At 39.7% G+C, this 26,567-nt stretch overlaps 2 protein-coding genes across 6 annotated transcripts; both read right to left on the bottom strand.

Moving 5' to 3' along the window:
- Positions 1 to 43: 43 nt before the first annotated feature.
- On the bottom strand, positions 44 to 5,234 carry nkrf (NFKB repressing factor). Its single transcript, XM_042418080.1, has 4 exons — positions 5,069 to 5,234; positions 4,863 to 4,902; positions 4,349 to 4,473; positions 44 to 3,080 (listed from the first exon to the last, which is right to left on the bottom strand). The coding sequence occupies exons 3-4, from the start codon at positions 4,437 to 4,439 to the stop codon at positions 796 to 798; spliced, it is 2,376 nt and encodes a 791-aa protein (XP_042274014.1). The 5' UTR covers positions 4,440 to 4,473; positions 4,863 to 4,902; positions 5,069 to 5,234; the 3' UTR covers positions 44 to 795.
- A 2,425-nt stretch (positions 5,235 to 7,659) lies between these two features.
- On the bottom strand, positions 7,660 to 26,237 carry sept6 (septin 6). 5 transcript variants are annotated; one of them, XM_042418153.1, is made up of 11 exons: positions 26,134 to 26,237; positions 24,167 to 24,281; positions 22,253 to 22,448; positions 20,574 to 20,760; positions 18,885 to 19,046; positions 17,963 to 18,059; positions 15,770 to 15,938; positions 15,400 to 15,532; positions 15,073 to 15,263; positions 13,481 to 13,529; positions 7,660 to 8,939 (listed from the first exon to the last, which is right to left on the bottom strand). In XM_042418153.1, exons 1-10 carry the CDS (start codon positions 26,161 to 26,163, stop codon positions 13,526 to 13,528), a joined length of 1,284 nt encoding a protein of 427 aa, XP_042274087.1. In that variant the 5' UTR covers positions 26,164 to 26,237; the 3' UTR covers positions 7,660 to 8,939; positions 13,481 to 13,525. The 5 variants fall into 5 exon arrangements, with proteins under 5 accessions (XP_042274087.1, XP_042274085.1, XP_042274086.1 ...); XM_042418152.1 differs by lacking the exon at positions 7,660 to 8,939 and adding an exon at positions 10,252 to 11,776; XM_042418151.1 differs by lacking the exon at positions 13,481 to 13,529.
- Between the last annotated feature and the right edge of the window lie 330 nt (positions 26,238 to 26,567).

The following is a 26,567-nucleotide window of genomic DNA, read 5'->3' as shown; positions in this document are numbered from 1 at the left end:
TACAAAAAGAAAAAAAATACCCATCTTAATAACATTCAGCCTGTAGATGGTTGTCAGTTTTAATTTATTCAGTTATTACAGCTGTGAAAACAAGCAGACAAGTTAACTGTACTCACATGAACCAACACATCTGACATTTCACAAAGGTCACAGCTTACAGTTTCCATGTGACTGTTTTTCTAACCATGGATGCAACTTGTAGAATAATCTCCAGGTGTTAAAAGAGCAAACGACATTGCAGGTATTGCTGAAAAGAGATGTATCACTACAGTGAGACTGGTAATGAGCACCTAGTTACTGTTGGATGCTAATGCCTCTCTAATCCTCGTCTTTCATGAATCAACTGTCTACAAATGAATGAAACAAGCAGTGAAAAGCTGCATATTCTGCCAGGTTTCCTTGAGTAACCACTAAACAAAAAAAAAAAAAAAGTGGATTTTGGTAACAAAAACTTGTGAAAAGTTGTTGAGTTTTTTTGACTCATAACTGGAGCGTCATCAGGACATGATACCACAAAGCAGTGAACACAAGCTTGTTGTGCAAAAGTGAAACAAATATAAGATATGTGGAATGGCAGGAGACAAAACAGACAAATTACTTAAAGCTTAAGTACATTTCATGGCAAAGGAATGCAGAAACCACAGGTGTTACCTGAAAGATTCAAATTTATTCATGTGTTGTAAATTTGTCACACACAAGTATAAACACAGCAGTTACACTTGAGTGTGATTTGTTCTCAAGTCCGAGCCAGTGACTTTTTTTTTTTCCTTTTCTTGTTTTGGCTCTGCATGCAAATTAGTGAGACGCCTGAGGTTTCACTAGCTCGTATCGTCCCACCTGTCCTTCCTGTAAAAGCTGACCAATGAGCTGGTCTTTGTGTACTTTGCGACTGACAACGAGGAAGCGTTGCCTTCCCTGTCCGTACGACTTGCTTCGTAGGCCGTATTTCTGAGAAATCTGGTGGATCTGCTTGCGTTCATCGTTGGTGAGGTCGGTGGAGAAGCGGAGATCATCCTGACGGTCTGAGCTGGCATAGTTACGAATGATGTCCTCTATGTCACGCTTACTGAGCTGATTCCCAGTTTTATCTGTATCCATACCCAACCCTTCTCTGGAGAACTGCTCCTTGACCCTGATCGGTTCCGCGATGCCTTCCCCGTCTCGGCCCAGACCGCCGCCCTTCCAGCCCATCTTACGGAGCAGCTGGTTTCCGATGTTGTCTTCTTTTATCTCCTGCCTTGTGGCCTCCTCCCCTGAGCGAGCCAGGATCTGGGAACGGGATATGGCGTCGTTGTGACCTTCCTTCCTTAGGTTGGATTTCACCACAGCCTGCGTCTGTCTCAAGGTGGCTAAAGCCTCCTCTGCTGCAATGTGCTTCACTATTTTTTTGGGTCCAATTCCTGCTGCAACGTACTGTCCTTCCAAGTAAACTTCACACCTCCAGCGATGATCCGGCAGAACCGTGAACTTGTAATCAGCAGTCACTTTATTAAACTGAGCGGTGTCATTAATGATACAGATAGCATTGTCAGAATTTTCCAGGATAACCAACTCACTAAGATGCTTCTTTTTTCCACCCGGTGGCCCAAAGCGGCCACCAGAATCTGACTGATTATTTCCTCTGGAGTATTGCGATTGCTGCTGTTGCTGCTGCTGTAGTTGTTGTTGTTGTTGTTGCTGTTGCTGCTGCTGCAGTCGTGCTGCCTGGTTCATACGGAGTTTCCTTACTGCCTCTTCTGCAGCTGCATGCTTTGAGCTCTTTTTAGTGCCGGTTGCCTGTGCTACGAGCTCGTCCTGCAGGAAGACTCTGCACAGCCAAGCACTGTTGTTTGGGAGCAGGTCGAACTTATAGTCTATCTTCATGCGATTAAATGCAGCAGAATTGTTAAGGATGCAGATGGCATCATGAGCGTTGTCCATAACCACAAACTCTGTCCAGTGCTTCCGTTTGTCAGGCTCGTATTGGCCTTTAGAGCTGGGAGTCGGTTTATCCTCTGGGTTGCGAAGTGCAGGTAAAAAGGCCGGCGTGGGGCTGTGCATCTGGCACACAACCATGTCATTGACTATTGAGTGTCTGTATTTGCGCTGCACAACACGAACCTCGACTGGTTTCAGGAAGAGTTTTACAGCCTGCTCAGAGGCACGGTCCCTCGCTCCATTTTTACTGCCAGAGTATCCGGTAGCGAGATAAACACCCTGGCATCTCAGTTCACAGGCATAACCATCTGTCGGTACTTTCCTGTTCTTGGGTAGGTCAGCCTGAGGAATATCCTTCAGGTTGACATAAATATATTCAGGATTGGTCTTGCAGGCCTGGATGCTGCGGCTCAACATGAAATTGTAGTTCGGAGACTCACTTCCAGTCATGAACATCGGGTCCCTAAAAGCGACAGCCAACGCAGACGCTACATTGGCGATCAGCCTCTGTTTCTCATCTAATGTTGACTGAGATATAGGAAGAGGCTGCGATGAAGACCCTGACTGAGAAGTGGCGGGACTGCTCCTGCCCGGGCTGTTGTAGACTCTGCTGAACGGTCTGCTTGTTGACTGCCTTTCCAGATGACTGTACCCCAAACCCTGACGTCCTGAATCCCAGCCTCCTGATCTGTTCCCTCCCCCGTATCCATTGTACCTGTTGGACTGAGAATAGGAATCTGAGTTTCGAGAGGTGTGGGCTTCATACTTGGCTGTGTAGTCCTGCTGTGTTTTTGCCATGAAGTTTGCAGTCGACCCACGACCTCCATAACCTAACCCACTTGTACCACCAGAAGAAATCTCTCTGTCTCTCTCTCTGTCTCTATCTCTATGGGAACCCCAAGAGTCAGAACTGTACGATGGCACTCGATCAAAATCAGGCCTCAAAGAGGAAGAGCCTTGCGCTCTGCTGGTGCTGCTGTAGGAAGAGTGTTCAGAGTCCCATTGTCTCACACCGTACGGCTCACTCCTCCTGCGCTCCTTATCGTTCTCCTTCTCATCAGCGCCAGTTCCTCCGCTGCTTCCACCACTAACAAAGTGTACAGGCTCAAATCGAGGTCTGGAACCAAACTTTGACACGGGCATTTTCCTCATGGGCTCGTCTCCTGCAATAATTTGACACAGATAAACAGTTAGAAAACCCACAAATGATGTTAAATTTGATTTATGACATTTTCTCAGTTCATTATGAGTATAGATGTGACAGCACAGCAGAATTAATGTGATAAAGAGCCCATGAAACTGGTTAGAGATACTGTTTTCATTCCGTTACTTAGTTTTTCTCCCCCCCATTCATGTTGTACCTTATAAAAGAAGGCAGGTTAAAGACTGCTAAATAATCACTTATGGTAATCCCAAAACATCGCTTTCCTCCTCCGTCAACCCCATTTACAAAAGAGTCAGAGGACAATAAGAGTAATTAGACAATATATCCTAAATGTTGAGCCATATGGGTTGGAGCCTTTAAAGGATAAGTCTGGTTATATTCTGTGTTTCTCTTATTGTCAACAAATCCAATTAAAAGACCAAAAACCAACAATAAACTGATCATATTAACAAGTATTGTCTGTGTAGCCAAAGCCTGATATATCTTATTCCACTGTCCTATAAACCTCGATTTAAAACACATAAATGAGCCACACTGTTGTGTGACACGTTTCTTCGTTATGAACATGGGCAATCTAGTTTATCTGAGTGGATCCTACATACACCGTCCTGCTGTCTTGAATACTCACTGTAGCCTAAAATCCATGGCTGAAAATAGTCCCGAGCAAATACACCATTTACTCCTGTTTGAGTAACATCTGCTATAAACTACAAAACTATACTTTCATGGCTAGTTTTCAAAAGATTTAGGTCTTCAGTGGGAATTAATGGCTTGGGACACACTGTTGGTTTTTGTCTTTCAATTATGTTTGTTTACAATAACAAAAAGGTAGAATATTACAAACCTTTAACAGTGGAGAGAACTGCAACGAAGCTGCAACCTGAACCTCTGAAAACACACCTCTGACTCATGTTACTGCTGTTACGGCTCGAATGCCTGGCAGACCTACAAGTTTAGTACGTTGTTATAAAGTATATTCCCTAAACAGCTCTGCCATATATTCTACTTTTGTGAAGCTTATACATTTTCAGTTCTTGTTGACATTGTTAGAAAGGTGATAACGTTACTGGGTAGTGGTGGTGTACTGGAGTGCATTACATTATATAGTGTTCCTAATATTTTGTCCACCCCACTGACATACTCAAGGGGGGCAAATTATTAGAAACAATGTATAAACTTACTGGATTGCATTAGATTGCACAGGTGTTCCTAATAAAGTGCTCGGTCAGTGTGTATTTCATGTGACATTTTCAGATAAACACTCACTGCCATCAGAAGAAGTAGGTCTCTTTTTTGCTTCAGAACTAGGACTTGGGTCAAAGGAGGGCATTTCGCCAGTGTCAGTCCCTTCTGCCATCACCAGCACGGTCCAAATCAAACCCAGGCCATACCTGTAATTGAGGCCAACATGACTGAGTCAGACATGAAGTGAATGAATGAAATACACAGACATGAAAACCTGGACATGATGAGTTAAGACCCCATGCTGCCCCACAGAGACTCAAACATACCCTGGAAAACAAACACCACCTGCCAGCAGCATTCAGTGAAGACAATATAACTACGTGTCAGTGCAGACATTGTATTACACAACTAAATATTTCATGTATATGATGTTACAGGCGATAAAACAGTTGTATTTCGTACCAACACAAGGCCTTAGCAGAGTGACGCAGTAGGCCGATAGCGTTAGCCCAGCTGGGTGCATCTCTCACAAGCTAATACAAGCTAAACACAACAAACATGTTTGAGCGGGTGGTTAACTGTGTCACAGCCTTACCTTAAGGTGCAGCCTTTGGTCCGGGTAGTATCTCCTTCAGCTGAGCAAGAGATGGTGCATTTATTTTAAAGAAAATCAGCCGGTTATCATTATCGTGCTAGCATTAGCCTGCTAGCTGGCTCAGTAGCCTCCAGCTCGCTCAGCTCCACTTTAACCCAGTCGGGTCATACAGTTTTATAACAGATTCACAGAAACCTGACACGTACGTGTGTGTGTGTCCTTTATGAAGAACTGCCGGGACGGAAAATGCTGCGCAACAACAGCTGCTCATTCAACTAGCAGGAAGCCTCCATTTTCTGCTCCGGCTACAGTCATGGCGTCGGTCGCTGCACTGACCCACAATGCTTTGCCGCCGCCGGACAGTTCAAACTCCGCATGTTGCTGTCAGTATATAAATATCATTGACTGTATATAAATATATAATATTTATATACAGTCAATGATACATATATACTGTGTATATAAGGAACAGGGGAAATATTGTACTTTAAACTCCACTGCATTTATTTGACAGCTTTTGTTTCTTTTCAAATGAAGATTTGTCACAATGGATACTATAACAAGCTTTTAAAATACAACACATTGCTAAAAAAGAAACCAGTGGTTTCCAACTTTTGTGGCTTTTGACGTCTTACAAAAAGCAGTGTGTAGTCATTTCAGATGTCTATGAGTTGTTAACAGCTCCACCCAATAGTGATTTTTCCCTCTAAACTTCTCACATGGTTTCATTTCAATAAATGTTCAAATGATCCAATATTTCACTAAAAAGATTAGAGAAAAAGTCCAAAAACTGAAAAGAGATTTATGTATCAGAACTTTGTTTTTTCTTCTTTCCTCTCACATTATTCATCTCACGACTCCTCAGATTCATCTGGTGACCCTTTGGAGGGGCCCGACCCCTAGGTTGGGAGCCACTGGACTAAACTAGCAAACTGTATATAAAGTAGTTGAAACTAGCTCCACCACCAGCAGCTACAACAGTAACATGCTGCTTACACACTGATGCTTCAGTATTAATAATCTAATGATGTCATATATAATAATATATCAGTCAGAGGGACCAAACCAATACTTTTACTGCATTACTTTTACTACATTTTGTTGATAATACTTTTGTACTTTTTTTACTTCAGTAGGATTTTTCATGCAGGATTCCATTAATTCTGATTGTAATGGAGTATTTTTACATTGCTTTATTGGTACTTTTACTTAAGTAAAGAATCTGAACACTTCTTCCACCACTGCATCTGGACTGTTCAGACAGGGTGTTAAAACTAAAGTAGGTAAGACACATCTTACTGAAACAATATGCAAAATGTTATCCACTGGCAGTAACTCAGGTTCACTGTGGAGATTCAGAGAAGTCTTGTTAAAGCCTGAGACATTTTAATTTCTTAGTTTATGTATATTGTTAAATTTTCAGCACTTTATGTCAGTGTAATCACCTTCTTACCTTAGTGTTTATAGTATATAGTATTTCTTTATTATTCATGTTCCTTAAAGATCCCCTCCGGACATGTTTAAGATGTATGTAAAATACTCTACTTTGAATAATAATTTGAAGTTAAATTATCTTGTTAAGATCCTTAAAATTACATCTCCTCCTTCTCTCTCATTAAACATTCTATAATCTATAAATATGCAAATATATTTCATCTCACAAGTTTTCCTGCTGGACACAAGACATCTCCTACTTCACTGTAAAGTCTGTTCTCAGTGTTTGTGCACCAGAGGCTTCAAGTTTCCACATCATACTTTTGTAAGTTGAATATCGGCAAAGTTGTATTTTCATTGAGCTCAGAGAAACTTGACATTTAACTGACAGGGACCTTTGAAGTTTTATGTAATTTGTCTTCAGTTGCTGTGAACATTTTGGTGCGTGGATGTGTTGATGGAAGACAGACAAACAACATAAAAACAAGTAAATACAGATAGATTTATCACAACCTCTTGTTAGTCAATATAAAATAATAAAATCATGAATAAAAATACAAACTTAAAACAGACTAGAACTGGACTGAGAAACAGCAGCAATATGAAGTATTCAAAACCTCCCAACACCCTGACAAAGCTCTGCTCAGAGGAACCATGTATAGATGTAAGGAAGTATGCATGTTTCTCATATCGGCCATGTGGTTTCATATTTATACTTCGTATAATTCAGTTTTTTTTATTTTGACTCACTCTTAATAATTTCATGTATCTATTTTAAGGGTATTTGTTTATCTAAACATTTTTTTAAATGATTGAGTTATCCTTCGTTGTCTAATTTTTTGTTTTAAAAATTCAATAAATAAAGTTTAATCTTACCTAAAATTGTGACATTATAATTTTCTGTCATGTGTCATTTTCCCATCATGTATAATAATAATAATAATAATACTAAGAATATTATACTTGACAGTTTTGGGTTTTTTATTTGGCAAAAGTGCATTTTTTTACTATGGAACCAGGTTTGGGAAACAGCAACAAACAAGATATTCAAAAACTATTCAATGAAGAATGTGTCTCTACGTTATTGTGCTCTACGTCACTGTTTCATTTTGTGTGTTTTTATGTGAAAATGTATAAACGACTCTATGCTGCCATTTTCTTTTTATAAAAGTGACTTCCTTCCTGGAAGTTTACATATATAAATAAACAAAACATGTCACAAAACAGGAACTGACTGAACCTCAGGAGGTGTGACTAAGTTTCAGAGAACTAAAGTGCAACAGTATGAACAGCAGAATAATATTTTACACAACAATGAGTTTACAACACTGCAAATAAAAGACAAAATCTTAATAAGCTTGGATCATATTTTTTTTTATTGAAAATGTACATCAATGGAATTAAACTAAATTAAGATATTGAATAATTTTGTAGTGTGGGAGAGTTTTTGACTACAAGAGGTGATGACTGATACTAGAAAAAATGTATGGCATTTTCTGACACCAAAATGTTACTTTATACTCGTCACGTCCAAAGATCATAGGTAATAAACAACAAGTCTCCACTTCAATACACAAAATATATCCTTATAAATTATATAAATGCATGAGTATCTTTTTTTTTTTTTTTTAATACTCCTATCTGGGATTCAGATCAACTCCACGTCATACTAATATTTGGCAAAAAAAGGGGAGCTGAAATCAAAGGGCTGAGCAAATATACATTAATAATATGCACCATTTGAAGAAAACAGCAATGAAGTTGAAATGGACTGTGAAATTTAAAGGGATAAAAAACAAGCAGGTCAAAAGGTCAAGATCACAGCTGTAATGAAATAAAAAGATGCATGCAAAATATAGAATAGGCTGTTGAATATTAAAGCACAATGTGTAAAAAAAAAAAAAAAAAAAAGGCCGTAACATGTGACCTCCATGGTATTCAACAGTGACATGTAAACATGGGCACCATCACATGAAGTGCTTAAATATAAATATTGCTTTGGCTTTTTTGCATGATTATGACTCCAAATTCAGTTTTGTGAAGATGATCGTTGGTGGATGTTCTGTAAACGCTGGAAGCAGGTTTCAAACATGACTCTACTCCTCGTTCTACTTTACTTGTTTATGATTTAACACGTTACATATAGTGCAGTAAGTGCTTCTGTCCTCGATGAGTTTATCTTTAATCAGCAAGCCTTTATGTTCCTGTTTTATTCTAACGTGCGCTTTGTATTAAAAGAATCAGCTTTCCAACTGAAAAGACGAGTGCATAGTGCAGATCATTGCAATTCTATTTCAAGTAAAATTAAAGTTTCACCTATGAGTCTTGTAAAATGTGTGAACCCCTCACTGATGACATTAACTACTCTCTTTTTATATACATTAAGACATATTAGATTTTAATTGTGCCCGGTTCCCAACCTGCTTGGGTTAAGAGCTTCATCAGGTGGTCAGAAATACCATGCGAGTCCACATAAGGCCAAAAATACAACCAAAAAAAAAAAACAAAAAAAAAAGGAGATGCGATGGGAGAGAATAAAAAAGGTTGATACAGCGAGGAGAAAACAGGAAGAGGTAAAAGGGTGCTTAGTTCTTGCTGAAGCTGCAATCCCCTCTTCAGGTGGTCAAGACAGATTAAAAGAAGCTGAAGAGACAAAGAGAAAGAAAGCCGGCCGTTAGAGGAGATGGCAAAGCAGAAACGCTCACAAAAAAGGAGAATTTGAAGTGCATCTGTTATCAGTGAGGAAAAAAAAAAAGTTAAGGTTTTATAATAAATACAAACTCAGGTGGTCAAATCCCTGTGATTAAACAGTCGTTCTAGTAGATCATCAAGTACATAGATATGAGAAAACAACTCAACAAATATTGAATGATGTGTTAAAATTCAAACGTGATTTGTCTACATTCCCTGTGAATCACTTAAGTGAGCAAAAACGTAAATATACATTTCAAATATGACTTAAATTGATAAGTTTTTAATCACAACTGAAGTGGAAAAGATGTTAGTCACAGCAAAAAAAACAAAAAAACAAAACAGTACACATAAAAGCACAGGCGACAAAGCAAGAATTAGCTCAAGGTGAAGTTAAGAGATGCAGTGAAACACATGTAACACATCAACCCTGTAGTATGCAGAGAAGATAATGATTAAGAGACCCTGAAGAATGGGAAGGGGGGTCCACATAGCCTCTGGTCAGTACTCAGTACCCACAAAGGCTGGTGGTCCCTCAGCAAAGCTCGAGGGCTGAGGACCTACTCAGTGCAGAGCCAGGGATTACTGCAAAGGAAAAGTGAATACACACAGACCAGTGAGCGAAGGATTAGGAGGAGGGAACGGCTCTTCTCTTGTCATATGTTGTACCCTGTGGCATCATGTGGGACCAAAGTGGTGAAAAACATTGAATAACAGACGTCAACAGAAGCTTTGAATTAAATATCTAAGACTTTGAGATGTTTAGTAAAGCTGTGGGACATTTTGTGTTTTTGTGAAAAGGGGAGACTTTACTGAAAGCTTATTGGCATTAATGTTTATTCGTTGTCTTGTAGACTTAGACAGTGATATCTCAAATTATCAGCAATCAATAGATCAAGCGTACCCACTTTCCCCATTGGGGTTCATTTAAGTTCCATTTAATCTTATAAAATACACGCAATGATGCTTTTATAATCATTTAGTCTATAAAATGTCAGAAAATAGTGAAAATGCAGATCATAATTGGCTTGTTTTGTACCACTAACAGTTTAAACCAAAAACTGTTTAGTTTAGTATCAAATGAAGACAAATACGAGCAGCAAATGAGGAGCTGAATGTTTGCTTATAAAACGACGTAAACAATCGATTATCAAAGTAGCTGCCCGTTTCTATGCTGCTGATAGACTCATCGATTGATCAACTACTTGTTTCAACTCTAATTTACAGCAATATTTGTCATACACAATGATTATGGCCACAGTTGTAATATTTGGTGAAAAAATTTGGCCTTTATTGTCTTTCGAGATAATGTTTCTTTTCTGTGTAACACTGATACAAACAACACTCGTCCCTGCAGGACAATGGACATCACGATGAATGACTTTCAAATGTGCCTTCATAAAGAGTAAAATAAAAAGAAAGTTACAATTGCACTGACAACATATATATATATATAGTTTTTTTCTTTTTTTAAAAAACATCACATTTGTGTATAAAAAGTGCAAATGTGAAAGCTAATACAAGTATGAACATAACACATGACAATGAATGAGGTATGGGAGAAGTGGCAAAGAGATTAGGCTCACATCTGTTCATGCACAGAGCTAAAACAAAACAACATCAGCAAAGGGACGTAAATACCACAATAAAAAATAAAGTAAACTCAATTTTCATTGTAAGTCTAAGGTATATTTTGCTGAGGTAACATTCAGTCGAACCGTAAAGATTTTCATGGAATCAAAATCCATTTTTGGTGCTATTTATGGTCAGCAGTAGCCATTCAATGTGTTTACATTCAATTACAACCTGTATATAAATAGTACTTCTTATTGCTACTGGCGGCGTCTGTCATTTCCTGCTGCGTTACCGTTTGTAGTCGTATCTCATTGATGTCAGCCGCACTGTTTACTGTTAGCTAACCAAAACCGAACACTTCCTGCTGCTACTGCTTCACATTAAAATTGCTGAGCTACGGATTTTTTTTTTTGCATTCTCTTGCAATATTTTGTGTTCCATTTGTGTCGTGTGCAGCATCAGATTATGATTGTTCGTGGCGCGATGGAAAAAGGAAATTATTGACTGACTTCTTCACCAAAACAAGTTTGTTTGGCTGCACTGTTAACCAATTACACTGGTTGCTCTTCTGTTGTATTTCTGTTTAAAAAAAGAAAACAAAAAACAAAACAGAACATTGAGTTTGTGAAATCACTGAATAGAGAATCAGTCGGATGATCGCTGCTGACCTTTTGCCTGGATTAGTTTTATAGATTATTAATTTAATCCGTCCTCAACCGTCTGTAATCTACTGCAGGTTTTGCACCACACATAACACACTCAGGTCCCGATGTTTGATGCATGTTTCGCTTTAGCCTCGACACAATTTCTGCCCATCACAACAGTAGTCATGTATGTTAATATTAAAAAAGCACACTCCACCATGCAAAGAGTCACTAAATAGAAAACAAATATGGAATGCATTTTCTGTAGATTTATATAAAAAAAAACGACAAGCTGAATAATTGCTTGTACAAAACCACATCATAGACAAGCATCATTCAGCTTTAAAAAAAAAAAAAAAAAAAAAAAAAAAAAGGTGATGTGTAAAAGGAGTCAAACTGATAGCAATGCCCGGGGGTCTTCCAAAGAGCAGTGGGACATGTGGAGGGTTGAATTATGGGGGGAGGGTTGGGTGAGGGTGAGGGGAAGGGTACTGTAAAAAGGATGATGGGGTGGAAACTCATTCACAGCAGGATGGCCACAAGGGAGCACTTTTCTACAGGAATCCTTCTCTGGAAATAAGAGAGACGGGCTGTTATTGCTTTCTTTGAGTTAAAACATCATCAGGACACACACACACACACTGTTTAACATCAGTCACATCACATCAACATTAGTGACTAGACGGCATTTAAAAAGGAGATCATGCTTTCAAGGAAACTCAAAAAAGGTGAGAGTGCAAGTACAGTCGTCTACTCTTTGGCTAATGAATGTTGGCTGAACACACTCGTCTAAAATTGAGTGGGGTTTTTTTTTTTTTCCTTTTTAGAGGCTTTGTCCTGCCCCTGCACTTTAAACAATGTTTCTGATTGTCTCCCTCATTGCTCAGCAGCTTGCTTTCATCTATTTTAACAGTCTTGAGCTGCTTGAGGAGTTTACAGATTGCAAGACAGATGTCTTCATTCACCTCTACCCTCCCCAGTGGTTGAGTCTCGACAACATCTCTCCCTCTCTCTCTCTCTCCCTCTCTCTCTTTCTCTGTGGATTTGGCATTTGTATCCACACAGGAAGGAGGGGCGGCGGTGGGGGGTCGTCATATGGCTCTGAGATCAACAAAACATGTCATCTCTCTAAACAGAGATGGGCCCCGAGGCTGTTTGCTGCTGCTCTGGTGTGACCTGTTAGTCTCAGTTCAGCCTTGAATGGCTCTTTGTATGAAGGCAGGGCCGGGTGGAGAAAGACTTGGGAGCGCCACAAAAAGGAGGCTGTTGTGTATTTAGGGAGACAGATGGAGCAGTACATCAAATGGGTGTGCGTGGATCTAATAAACTGGTTGATTTAGAAGCTGGCACGGGGACAGTAAACACTGCCAGCTCAAGGATATGATTGACACAGATGTTACAAATGAAACGGTACACAGGCTCACTCACTCACTTCTGAATTACCGAAACCATTTCTCAAACTTTATCACATTTAAATAACTTCTACAGGCAGATTAAATGCTTGTGAATTTAGATAATAGATAACAGTTTTAACAGCTTTAGAAAGGTTTAGTAGTATTTGATTATGATTTAACTCTTATTTAAGATACAGAAAGGTGGAAGATATCAGATTAAATCATGGAAGGAATGGAGAGTATCTGCACACCGGATGAAATCTCCCAAGACCCAGTATGGCTGAAACATTACCTTCAGGGCTGTAACTAACAATTATGTTCATTATCGATCAATCTGTCAATTATTTTCTTGATTAATCGATTAGTTGTTGGGTCCATAAAATGTCCAGAAAATGGCGAAACGTGTCAATCACCAATTCCCAAAGCCCAAAGTGACGTCCTCAAATGTCTCGTTTTGTCCCGAACAGCAGTTCACAACCCAAAGATATTCAGTTTACTGTCACAGAAGACTAAAGAAACCAGAAAATATTCACATTTGAGATGCTGGACTCAGACTTTGGAAATGTTCTTCTTAAAAAAAATGATTAATTGCTTATCAAAATAGTTGGCAATTGATTTAATAGTTGGGAACTAATCGTTCAATCGACTAATAGCTGCAGCTCTAATTGCCTTTTTCAGTCCAATTAAGTTTTGGGAGCATTAATTCAGTCTGTGAATACTCTCCATTTGCTTCTAAAGTCTAACATGGGTAACGACTTATTTTGAACGAACATTTTAAAATTATTCTTTACCGATATGTCATGAATTAACATTTTAATCTAATTAATCACAGTTGTATGTTGTTGTCTGGTGGTGGTGTAACTCAAGAAGGGGACCTTACCAGTAAAAGATGCCTCATGCAGCATGCAGCAAAGTGCAGGAGGAGTTAACTGGAAAACATTATGGATGTGACATAGGTGACACATGCACTCACAGGACAGATTCACATCTACACAACATGCAGTAATCAATAACTGTGTCTTCTGGGGACTGGCGAAAACTACGACTTTAGTCTGAAGGTTAAGATAAACATCGTTGTTATCCTTGTAACACTCTGGAGGGAAAAATCCCTCGAGTTCATTTTGATCAGTGACCCACAGACAAAGCTGAAGATGCACAGCTGCCCATTTGAAGAGGAATGTTCCAGGCAGAGCTTATAAAGAGAAGAAGTGGCTGTGAAGGAAATAAATGAAACAGGAGGGAAATAAAGCAAAAGAAAAAAAAAAAAAACCTTCTCAGTGCAAGTGTCTTCTTCCTTTTCTAAACAGGCACGGAGTCACATCAGCTTCAACACACAACCAGGAGTTGATTACCAACATGAAGGGACCAAAAATGTCAAGAGCAGATTGCAACCATATTTGAACACATCTGGATACAAGTGCTGCCTCCAAACATGAAACATACTACGGAGAACAGTCTTGTAAATGCATAATTTAATTAATATGAATATAAATTTAAAAAAAGGGGGCAAAAGAATCAGTCTGAGAGCCTAAGAAATGATTTAGAAAATGGAGAGATTATATAGATGCAATCAAACTGGAGGATTGGAATTGTTGAATAGTTTCCATGATGCCACTTTTTTTTTTTTTTAAATGTACTTGATTTATCAGCTTATTTTAAAGTTAATGTAAATGTTCAGTAATTGTTAACAGAACTGTAATAAAGCTGTTCATAGTATTTAATTTATGATCTGTTTAGGTCGAGCCATCAGCAACATGTAATTGAGGAGTGATGATTTCCGACTGCGATTCACTCAAACAGCTTAAAGTTGGCTTCTTTTCAACTATTTAGATGAGGACAGCTAGTCATTTTCACGGGTCTCTCCCCTCTCTCTGCTCCGTTTATTTATTATTATTAATTATGAATCCTGTACAGCTCTCTTTAGTGTGGATTTTAGTACAGAGATTATTATCCGTTACTAAATGGAGGGTAAACTGGAGCATTTATCTGCCTCTCAGAAATAAAGAGCTGAATGCGAGTCTCCTTCATTTCCTGTGTGCCTTAAATGATACAACTCTCAGGTGGATTGTTAATGAGTAGCGACAGAGAAACTACTGAAGACTTGGTGATATTAATGTAACGGACAGTTCTGTCTGCGGCATGTGTGCGCAAAAAGGAGAAAGGAGGTTTTTGTCAGGAAACATCTACATATTTGGCCTGCGAACAAAAGGCAGTGTCGGATGTACAACATATGGACCCCAAAGGCTTTTAAACAATGGTATCCATGTCCTGGCGTGAACCCAAACATAAACATAGAAGGCAATTGTTTTAACAGTTCTCAGAAACGCTGAAACGTCAGTGCAATAATGTGAGGCCATGTTCCTCCCAGGTTCATAGTATCCAGGCTTTTCAAATTTTCATACAACTGGAGGTGGTCGTCTGCACCTGTGATGTGAGGATTAAGACACTGAGGGGAAAGAGAACAATACTTACTTTTTCCTCTCTTTGTCCCTCTTGAGTGTGGTGGAGCCCCCTGCCTGCTGAGCTTGGTTCTGCAGGAGCTCTGCAGCAGTCTTTTTCTGTTTGAACATGTTGAGCTCGTCGTCCAGGGACTTCTTCTTCTCCTCCAGTTTCTTTTTCTCATCCTGGTGGAGCTTCTTCAGACGGTCAAACTTCTCATGCAGCTATGTGGCAGTGACAGAAGGAAACAGTAGTTTTGTGTTAGTCGAGACAGGAGCAGAAATCTGCTTCAAACTGATAAAAGATCTGTGATGCAAATTATGTGTCAGGGTGATGCAGGAGTGACATAATGATGCAAACCTCTTTCTCTGCTTCTTTGAGCTCCGCCTCCTTTTCTTTCACTCTCTGGACGAACATTTGCCTCATTTCTTCTTCCTTCTTCTGCAGCTCACCCATAAACTCATTCCTCTTGGCTTCATATGTCTCCTGCAGACTGGAAGAGGAAAAAAGGAGAAAGTGAATCAAAATTAATAACAAAAACTTTCCACTGAGTTTGATCACTATGCACTGCATCACACACCAAATGTAGAAACAAATATGAATAATGCAATCAGCCAAATTAGTAAAAAGGTTCAAATGATAAATAGAAGCAGGAAAATCCAAAACAAGCAGATATATGAGGAGAGGAAGAAGAAAAAAAGCTGTAAGAAAGCGGTCTTGAGTCTCCTACCTGAAGGGCTTGCTGTCAGGGTCCGTGTCCTTAAAGCCCATCTCCTCCAGTTTGCAGCGGCGGTAGAGCTCATAATGGCGCGTGTGAGTCTGCTCTCGCAGGTCCTCCATGTTCACTCTGATCAGCATTTCTCGCAGTTTGACAAAATCACAGTGATTCTCATTTTCCACTGTGAGAGACACATAGTGACACACACGTGCATGTTTTACCAACACATCAGACGGCATCTCATTCATTATGGATTATACCGCAGTAAGCGTACAGTAGCAGAACACACCAACATCAAGGAATGCTTGAATGATATCGCAGCTAATAATCATCTCCGCCAGGTGTGAGACTGGAAGGATATCATGCATTTGGTCGTGTGTGTGTGTGTGTGTGTGTGTGTGTATCTGTCCGCAGCTAATCTCGTATACTACTGGACCCGCCGGCCTAATATTTTTTGTGCACTTTTATGACTGTATGCTCAAGGACCTCTCGTGGTTGCAGAGATTCACAATTGTTGAAAAAACCTATTTTATAACGTGTTTTGTACCACCACTGACTGCTGACTCACTCCTCTTAACCGGCCAGTAGTGATCAGCAAATCAATAACTGCAGCAAAAGACATTTCCGGCAATCGGCTACGCTAAAAGCAAGTCTGTTGTAGGCCACATTTTGGCCTTGTCATGGCTCAAAAACTGACATCCATAGAAAACTTTGGTCTTATCTGGAACCAGAGCATCTGCAGATTAATTTCATACCCGATATGTTATGATCTATTAAAGTTAGGCACGATATGAGACGAATACATCCCTGTTTTTGTTAGCTTCACTACCATCTTGACCGTAAGGAATCTGGGAGGGACAACTGAGTGAGATTCAACTTTTCTTTGTTTGGGAGGGAAGAGGGAGGTAGGGAGGGGTTTTATTTTGTGTGGTCTGCTGCAATAAAATGTTCTAAGTAGATAACAATGGTTAAAGTAAGAAGTTTGGACTTATCATCCCATATATTGTTACCTTATTAAGTTCATACGGTTAGGCGAACCCAGGACGCTGGATTACAAAACCATTACACTATTCTATGCATCTTATAGAAAACTGAGACTATAAATGCCCTCAGACACGCCCGGCAGAGATATGCACTCTACTCAGAGCACTCTCCTAGTTTAATGTATTATAACTTGAGAGACTAATCCACAGACGCAGTCCTACAGACAGGACCAGAACAAAACAGGACAGTGTTCATGTCCTGTGGCCTCTCTATTGATCCGGATACTTGACTGAGCCAAGCACCACACTCCCACATACCGTGTGACATCATGTGAGTACACATGCATGCAAGCACACGGTCTGAGGTAAATAGACTCAATGTCAGATTAAGCCTCTGGCCAGAAATGTTACACAGCGCAGTATGTAAGCATGAGGACAGCGATTTGTAATTCAGCACACTGAACCTCAAATGAAACAAAGGCTATGTGGTTAAAGTGCTGAATTACAGCTTTAAGGGAGTCTGAGTGTATTCCCATCCATATCAGGTAATCAGTGTAGGAATTATAGCCATATTTACTCTGGAGGGTTATGTATGAAAGGGGCTAAAATTTCAACACTGTTCATTAGATGTGGATGTAAACACTCTCAAATTAAAGAAAAAGGAAAAAAACAGTCAGCAATGTGCAGGACTATCAAACCAACACAAAACTGTCCACATCCTTATGGACTGCACTGTTTTATAGCTATGTGTGCCTGATGGGCCTTGTCATGGAAAACCACACCACCGCCCACACACCAAAACACACACAGACAGCCCTCAGATCACAGTTGTACATTTTGAGGCTGGAGAGGCATCAAATAACCAAAGAGTAGCTCTTTGTAACCTGAGCTTTGCCGCACATTTCAGATATACCCAGGAGCTAATAAATATTTAGTGTCTGCTTGCTATTTACAATACATTATACAGAGTCGGTTATGTATTGATCAAGCAAGTCAATAACAAAATCAATTGAAACATCATCAGTGACATAAAATTTCTCAGTCTGTCAGAGCTGAGAGCTGCAGCAGCTCTAACAGACAGCATGATGGCAGAAAGGGTGCTGTGTCTAGATGAGGTTATGTAACTGGTTATCAACTAGTTTGCTGTAGCTGTTAGAGTCGAGGAGGAATATGAGGGGAGGGCACGCTCTCATTTCCTGTGCAGGATGTGACCCAGGCTTACCCTGCACTGTCCCCCAGGGGTACTGCCTGGCCTTCACCATCTTGTTCCCGATCTTCACTTCCTCTGTGCTCCCCACCACGGCGAATGGCAAATGGCTCTGTAAAGGAGCAGAAGGAAAAGCAACGTTTGGTCTACTGCCATCCACACCTAAGAGATCAGCAGATTCTCCTTACTCTCTCCCCACAGGACACGACAAATCCCTGACAAAATTGCACATTTCCACACCATGCTGACATTTATTTACTGTAAAATCTGAGAATATTACCACAACTATCTCATTCATACGAGAAGAATCAGGACATCCTACACAGGATACATCCCTAAGCAGTGTTAATGTCATTAAGAAAACTGAAAAAGTGTTTTCTTTGTTTTTACAGAAAGTGACCATTTAGAGCTAAATGCCACAGACGCCAAGACGGTAGTTCTGAAAGATATAATGTATGACCTTTTATCAGAACAGAGCCGCGGAGAGACTCTGCAACAAGAGCCAAGAAGCAACGGTCTAATAGCATCAGTTAGGGAGAGTTAAGGCAGTTCATGAACAGCTAAGTGAGCCCTGGCTCATCTGTCAGTAGACATAGGCTCTTTCCCACACTGCCGGCTTCCTGCAGAGTGAGCTGGCTGATTGTGCTTCTCTGAACACACTCCTCCCCGAGTGGGGCGGCTTCCTGTCAGCCTGAGTAGACACAGACGATGCCTGTCCTGATTCTGCATCACATGCTGCTCATGCCGGAACACATAACAGAATTTATTATAAAATTACAAACAAGAAAACTGTTGCACAATGTATTTCCTCCTCAAAAATTGAAATGAGGATTCAGTCTGACAAACATGACCTTAAACGTCATCTTTAATATGATTGAAGTAGTATATTCTGTGTAAAAGCATGTGACGCAGATAGAAAGATGGTTGTGAGCCTTACGTTCATCGTGGAGTTGATCTCTGCCACGGACTCGTCATCGGTGGGAAACTGGTAGATCTGCACTCCGTTGCTGACCAGCTCACTGGTGATTTTGATTTTGAACTTGGCCAGTTCGCTCTTGGAGATGGCATCTGACTTGGCGATGATTGGAATAATATTGACCTACAGTTGAGAGATGAGAAGAGAATTAACGTAGGCTGACACAATGAAAATGCTTTCTGATATGCAGCTAAATATAGAGCCTTTTAGATGTCTGTCAGCGACAACTTTTCTTCACCTCTATTTGTGTAGTCCAAATTTAGAAATCTTAGAAACGTTACAGTTGATGTATTTTAAAAGAAGGTTAAAACATATTACAAATCAACTAATTCAGGCCTTTTACTACTCCAATCACTAGTAATTTGGTAATGTGGTGATTTAAAATGTAATTTAAAAAAGGAAAAAGTGCTGAATAATCTGTGCTCTCTTCAACTTTTCAACACACCGCAATACCTCTCTCTAGCTCCAGGATCTCTGCAAATCAGGCCTTTGTGTATCGCAGACATTTACACGTTCTTACGCTTAGAGATAAAAATAGAAACGCAGCAAAAGGGAGCAGCAGGCTTCCATCTCCTGCTCCACATCACTTAAAAGCTATTCAAATATGCTGTTAAGAGTCAGAATCCAATGATTTCAACAACATTTATGTTATCCATGTTATCAGATGACAGAGAGAACAAGATAGAGAGGGAGGGATACAGGCAGGGTCATTCTCATGTATGTACTTACAACCACACTTTCACTCCCACACAACTATTTTCACTCTGCCATGTCGCCTACACAATCCCAGTTATTTGCTGGGCCCCTTTAACTAATAGCAAGGGACCTTCAGAGTCATGTGAATAAAAAATGCTCTACTGTATCCCTGAGTCCGGTGAGGATTTTAGTCTTGCTCAAGGACACTTCAGCAGAAGACTGTTTGAACGCCCCCCCTAGGTGAATGTGTAAACACAGGAGGCTCTGCTCTGGATCACGCTGTTGCGAGTGCTTGCTGGAGGGCACAGCTGCTCTGGCAAACACTGAGCCGACTCTTTGTACAAAAGCCAGGACGTCCATGCAAATAAACTACTGGGGAAAGGACCTCACAAAAATGAGGCTGCAGTGACTGAGCCGACCGCATTTCACAGCTGACCTACACCAACGCAGTGACAAGTCTAGAGCCAATCTGCATGCAGGCAGATGGCCTGGAAAAGGTTTATGACCCATGACGAAAATGGATAGATCAAATGCTGCTAACAGCAATGCAGTGCCAAAGCATTTATCTACAGTATATTTATGACGTGCTACAGTAAATCTAACCATGTTCATAGGAATTATAAAAGTTATTCTTTAACATCATTCTGCTGCAGTGCAACAGTCCTTCTCATTTAATGCTAAAAAAAATGACCATGGATATTTGATTTATGAGTCCTGCACGATTACAACTTAACTGCACGAGGCTTTTGATATACAAGAACCATTATTATCTCTAACAGGACTAACGGGAACAAACAGGAATTGATTTGGCATTGATGGGAAACATCGAGGAGTGAAAGTGGGTCTCTGAACAAATCATCCTCTAAGTTTCCACATCAACAAAACAAAGTAGACTGAAAACACTACAATGTAAAAATGGCCAGCAATAGTTTGACAAAGTAAAGTGAAGCTCACCTTGCTATCAAGTTTTTTCATGGTCACCAAGTCCAGGGATTTGAGCGAGTGTCCCGTGGGAGCGATGAAGTACAGGCATGCATGGATGCGGGTGTCGTGGTAGCTGTGTAGCGTGCGCTTGATTTTCAGCTCCTCCTGTAGATATGCTTCAAACTGGGCATCAATAAACTCCACAATGGACTTGTAGCTGTCAAAAAGAGAGAGCCACAGAGAGAAGCAATTTCAGCTTTTCTTTCTTTTGCAGTACAAGCATCACAGCTACAGTATATTAAAAGGTGAACTCCACTGGTTGGACACAGAAACACTTTTCAAAAGTTCCTCCATGAAAGGAAATGCAAATTTGTCGTGCCCAAATTAGATTTTGGAGTATGTGGGTGGAGTATACTCTGGGGCCTTCTATATCTGAAAATCCATTGTGCAGCTTTCAGTTGTTTCATGGGCAATTCAGGTGATCTTCTCATCAACTTGTGAAGTGAGAAAATATCATGTGACCACATTGTTTTTACCAGGTATCTGTCGATAAAAATGTGGCCTTAACTAAACTACAAAAAAGCCACTGGAAGATGCAAATAATAGGAAGACAGGCATCTTGATAGCAGCCTGGATGTGTCGTTAATCACTGGATGTCAGATAAATAGAATCTAAATATATTTACCATTAAAATATTGGACACATTGGTATCATGGAACTTGTCCCAGTTTACTGCTGGTACTTAAAAAAATATGTTTGAAGGAAACCTCCTGGTAATAAAACAGCATCCTGAATGCATCATCATTTTTAGTCTTTATGAGGCCAGACTGTCTCATTTGTGGAGGAGGTGCAGACTCTTTCTCTAGCCTTCAGGTCGACTAAAGGGCCCATTTTACTGTGTCATGTCCGTCTGAGAAGCTCTAACCCAAATGAGCAGCATTTTTACTTGACAAATTACTTGACTCATTGGTAGATTATGAAATTATTAATCATTGTAACTCAGCTGACTAATCAATTTATTTAACACTACTCACAAACCAGAATTGGGATACATGCCATAGAAAATGGACACAAGAAAAATATATGAGTGACCCATTCATCTTGGACGGAAAGTAGGCATCCACACACGAACAGACATTTACACAAACACAGCCTGTGTACATACTGTAGAATATTCTGGTAGTGACTGAGTGTGTGTTTGTGTAAAATGCAGCAAGCCTGTATCATTTCCTCTGTCATCAACAATTTGATACTGAATAGAGCGTGAAACCTGGAAACCCCGGCCTTCCCATTGACCTCACAGAGCTACAGCTCACATGACATCATCCCTCACCCTTAATTTGCCTCACAAGCAGGCTTAGCGATCACATTTTGGAGGGCAAGCTTTGTAACAAAATCTTTGATCAAAAGTTTCAGCGCTGCTCCAAGAGGGAAAGTACGATTTGTACATCTTATTTTTGTTTTTTAAGCTGATTCTATGAAACTACTTGAGATGTAAGCTTTATATAACATACTGAGGGAACAACTGAATGAAACTTGAGCTCAGAAAAGGCTTAGAGCAGTCATGGAGTAATTGTTTGGGAGGAATGTTGGATGTGGATTTCTGCTTACAAGGAACGCCCAGTAAAAAACAACTGTGTAAGTAGTCAATCTGTCAGACTAAGGGAGAAGACTTTGACCTCTCGCTCAGATGTGACAGACGGATTTACCTGTCTTCTTTATTGATCTGGTCTCCGAAGCCCACAGTGTTGACGACAGTGAGTTTGAGACGCACATTACTCTCCTGGAGTTCGTAGGTGTTGGACTTGAGCGTTACTCCCGGCTGGTTGTGCTGGGTGGGCTCGCCCTCAAACTTGGTGTTGAACAATGTGTCCATCAGGGTGGACTTCCCCAGACCCGTCTCGCCTAGAGGACACAGAGAAAACACATCATGTTACTGTTATGTCATATTGTTGTTTTTATTTTATCATTTGAATCAATCACATTTTTTCCTTCACACTACACTTAAGTATCCTCTTCACTTTCACTTTTAAATTCTGTGATTTTACCCTTAAATTTAATAATATTTAGACTTTGACCACCTATCAATGAAACTCAAAGAGTCAAGAGAACTCGAGAGTAGATTCAATGTGACATATTAAAGATGCTTCAAACTTAATATATTATTTTCAAAATGCATACAGCCACAAATAAAGCTGAAATAGCTGCTTATTTGCTGATGTGTTCTGACATCCACTTACTGTTGGAAGCTGTCAGATGACTCAGTTACAGAGCTCCCTCTGTATGAAATTCTATTTTTATTCATCACAGCCTGACCTACAGCCTAAGCATGTTAGCCCATTTTTGCAGTGTACCTCACTATGTTAAAAATCTCTAAACTTTCCCTCAGAGTCGAGTCAATTTGGCATCTTGTTTGGAGAAGCCACGGGCTCATACTGGATATGTCAACGTTAATGTCTAAAATGAGGATTACAATCAGACCTTCTGAAACCAGAAATGTCACTCATGTTTGAACCCAATGGAACTGTACATCTTCCCATTTTTGCTTCCCTCTTTGTAATTTTAAACCACAACAAAGATCCCATTATTAAAACAAAGATCACATGTCTTTGCTTCAAGCAGTGCTTGTACTATTTTATATTGTATATGATATATTTTATATTCTATTATGTTCTATTCTAAAGATATTCTATTCTAGTGTATGATGTTGTAATTGTGAGAAACAAAGCAGCATTTACAGATTGCAGCAAAAGTTGTGGTTAGTCTCCTGCACCATTTTGCTTCTATAATCTTTGGTTGTAAATCTTTAATAAACAGACAGATAGTAATAACGAAACTAGGTCTCACAGATCACAAACATAGACTTAATACAGTGTTTTATTAATCCAGAAACTGTTAATCAGTAGCTACTGCATTTGGATCAGTAGTTAAGAAAAAGCAGAAGCAAAATGAAATAGTAACACTGTCAGAAATGTGATCTACGAGATATCAACCAAGAATGTAGAGCTTGAATTTGTTAAACCATTTGCATTAGGGTGTGCACACATTTGTGAGGATTGCATTGACATGTGCACTAAGTCTCCCTCTGTGGAAACTGCAATAAGGAAACGAAATTGAAAAAATAAAACATTTATGAAGAAAAGGCAGAGTAAGACAACTGGTTATACATTTTTATAGCCGTCTTAGAATTCATGCTCCAGAAAGGAAAGTGTATAACCTGTCATAACAGGTTCAAAACAGCAAGTATTGTGTGACTCTGTGCAGCAGGCAGTAATGCAATGTTGCCTAAAACCACAGTAACTCTAAGTATAACCCGCCTTCATTGATATACATCAGGGGGACAAAACACTGCATAGTGCAATCTAATTCAACAGCACCACAATCTACAGCCATGTCATGCTAAGATGAACTAATTTCATACAGTCATTTCTGAAAGTCTCATCTGAACACGGAGCATCTTACTCATCGTGTTAACCAACAACTGATTCGCCTGAGAGAATCTAAGCGGGTCAAATACTGAGCAAACTACTTTGCATCTTGAGGAAGAGCCTGAGTTTCATTGAAGCAAATAAATGGCGTGAGAGGAGACAGAGGAAAAGCACTTTCACGCATGATACACTCACCAACACAGAGGATGTTGAAGCAGAAGCCGTGATTGACAGACTTGTTGACCAGCTGGTCGGGCATGCTGTCAAAGCCAACATGGCCTGCAAGTGGTACAGCACGAGCACCTTCTCCCTAAACAAAAGAACATAAATAAAATAAATAAAACATCAGTTACTATGAATCACAGAACACATTATGCACCGACTTGTCTGTGATGTGCCTTTAACACTTGTAAACATGAACAGGATTTCCTCTCTGGCACTCTACATTGTACATTTACATCTCAATGATTGTTGTTCTGTGGAAAAATACCAAATCACACTCAGATTACACTATATTGTATCACGTTAGTCTTTGACACATTTTTCAGGTGCAATGTGACTGACTTCCTGTTTCCTGGATTCTGACTTTCTTCCCACAGTCGAGACAGTTAGAAACCACAATGTACATATATGGGTTGGTATCGATGTTCATTTCAAGAGAATTGCAAAAAAAAAAAAAAAAAGCTTTGAGACTATATACATATGATTTAAAAGCTCATCATAAATACAAATACATGCAATTGAAATAACAAAAATGACAAAACAAAGAGTCAAGGAGTTTGTTTAATATTGCCAACACTGTGTGTGTCAGACCTGAACCCTTAAACTCCCTATTTTTGGCCTGTTGCACTTCCATTCACTCTACTATTACACTGTTTGTACACCAAACACATAAGTGTAAAAGCACTGTTGTGTTGTTACATGAGCGTGTGGGCGTGTGGCTGGCGGTGAGCATCTCCATCTTTGTGAATCCCATTTCTGCAGCCTACATCTACATTATGAGGTGTAGGAAAGCAAAGAATTTAGATTATATGGCGAAGCAAAAGCTCTCCACCAGTTAAACTTAAGCCAACCAACCATTATGTGGCTTAACATAACACAGTTGCTTTCCAATGTGGCCTAGGCTTTGAGAGGAAAACATTCCATTTGAGGGTCAATTTAAAATAACCAGACAAGCTGATGGTAGTAGACAGTTGTGGATTATTTGGGTAGTTGAAATGGGGTTTAAACAGCTGAGGGACTATTTGGAAAACTGACGATAATGTCACTGGACAAACAGCCTTTACTCTTCAGCTGCAAGTGCAACATTCCTCAAACCATTCCTGCATGGCAAGACACTCAAAGCCAAGTTACACACCGCTGGTTTTCATTCATTGAGCCGCAAAACGGATATCAAGCTGCAAAACCTCGCTATTCTGAGCACTTTGTCTGGGTTTGGTGGCTTCCTTTTCTTTGCCCCAAACAAAAAATCCAGGCAAACATTACACACGCGTTGCAAATTGCAGCCCTAAATGCCTATAACCAGCCAGAATCTGTTTTTCTTTTCCCCGTATTTTCTATACACATCAGACAACGCCCGACTGAAAGTTAACGGGACTTGCATGAAACAACATAACGGAAATGAACACCGTAGCTGTGCTGAAATGGGGGCGTTCAGAATGAATGGCCTACCGATGTCTTTATGGTAGGTTATTGTTTTAACGTGAGCTAACACAGTCTGCTACACGATACGTGTTTAATATATTAAAATAACGTTACACAAAACACCAACGTCATTTCGTTTGTTAGTCAATTTTAGCTAATGATACCATCACAGGAAACCTGCAGGCGTTAGCTCATGAAAATTAAAATAATGGAATTAAAGCATTTTTAACTGAAAGCCACGACTTATCGACATTGAAATAGACAATTATGAAAGATTTAGAAAGGTATTATCAGATTTCTAACGGCTACACTGATGGCACAATAATCTGTTCAACGTTACACTGAATTTTGGACGGAATATAACGTTAACCATGAAAAGCGGGTGGTGACTAACTAACGAAACCTGTTTCAAATTATACTCAATACAAATATATTTTGGACATATGCCGAGACATTTCAAGGAATATCTTTAGACGGTGATAAAGGCATCCTGAATAAAATAGGCTAACATTACTCACCGCTTGCCTTGCTATCTCAGTTGACGCCATCGTAGTAGCCGTTAGCTGGAGGACGAGCCCTCTGCTGAAACTGCACTGTTACACCGAAAGATGGCCTACTAGGAATGTACCACTGCTCAACGGGCTAATTTAGGTATTATTTAGTAGGTAACTTCACTCATATGTAAAGCTGTTCATTAAAGACAAATGTAAATTACGCCGGATTCGAATCGGTCCGTATTTAGTATTTTTCTGCGTGGTTTTTATATTTAAAAAATTAGCACTACCCACAGATCACCCCTACAATGTGTAAATATGGATTTGTCCAGTTAGAATGGCAGTGAACCGCAGTGAATGAACGTTACAAACAGACGATATTATTGTATTGGCAAAACTCGGCCTAATCTAACGTTAGCTGTCGGACAACTCACAAGTATCTTAAATTAATATGACTC

This window comes from Thunnus maccoyii, chromosome 8 (genome assembly GCF_910596095.1).
Source record: "Thunnus maccoyii chromosome 8, fThuMac1.1, whole genome shotgun sequence".
NCBI lineage: Eukaryota > Metazoa > Chordata > Actinopteri > Scombriformes > Scombridae > Thunnus > Thunnus maccoyii.
This window is presented reverse-complemented; position numbering and strand designations above follow the sequence as displayed.

What these genes read in the sequence shown, in the direction of transcription:
- nkrf (XM_042418080.1), bottom strand. Translation starts at nt 4,439, where the DNA reads ATGGCAGAAGGGACTGACACTGGCGAAATGCCCTCCTTTGACCCAAGT. An exon ending in ACCTACTTCTTCTGATGGCA is followed by an intron (nt 3,081 to 4,348) that starts GTGAGTGTTTAT and finishes AAATTATTGCAG; the next exon opens with GAGACGAGCCCATGAGGAAA.
- sept6 (XM_042418150.1), bottom strand. Translation starts at nt 26,163, where the DNA reads ATGGCGTCAACTGAGATAGCAAGGCAAGCG. An exon ending in CAGATCAATAAAGAAGACAG is followed by an intron (nt 20,761 to 22,252) that starts GTAAATCCGTCT and finishes TCTTTTTGACAG; the next exon opens with CTACAAGTCCATTGTGGAGT. An exon ending in CCCCTGGGGGACAGTGCAGG is followed by an intron (nt 15,939 to 17,962) that starts GTAAGCCTGGGT and finishes TGTCTCTCACAG; the next exon opens with TGGAAAATGAGAATCACTGT.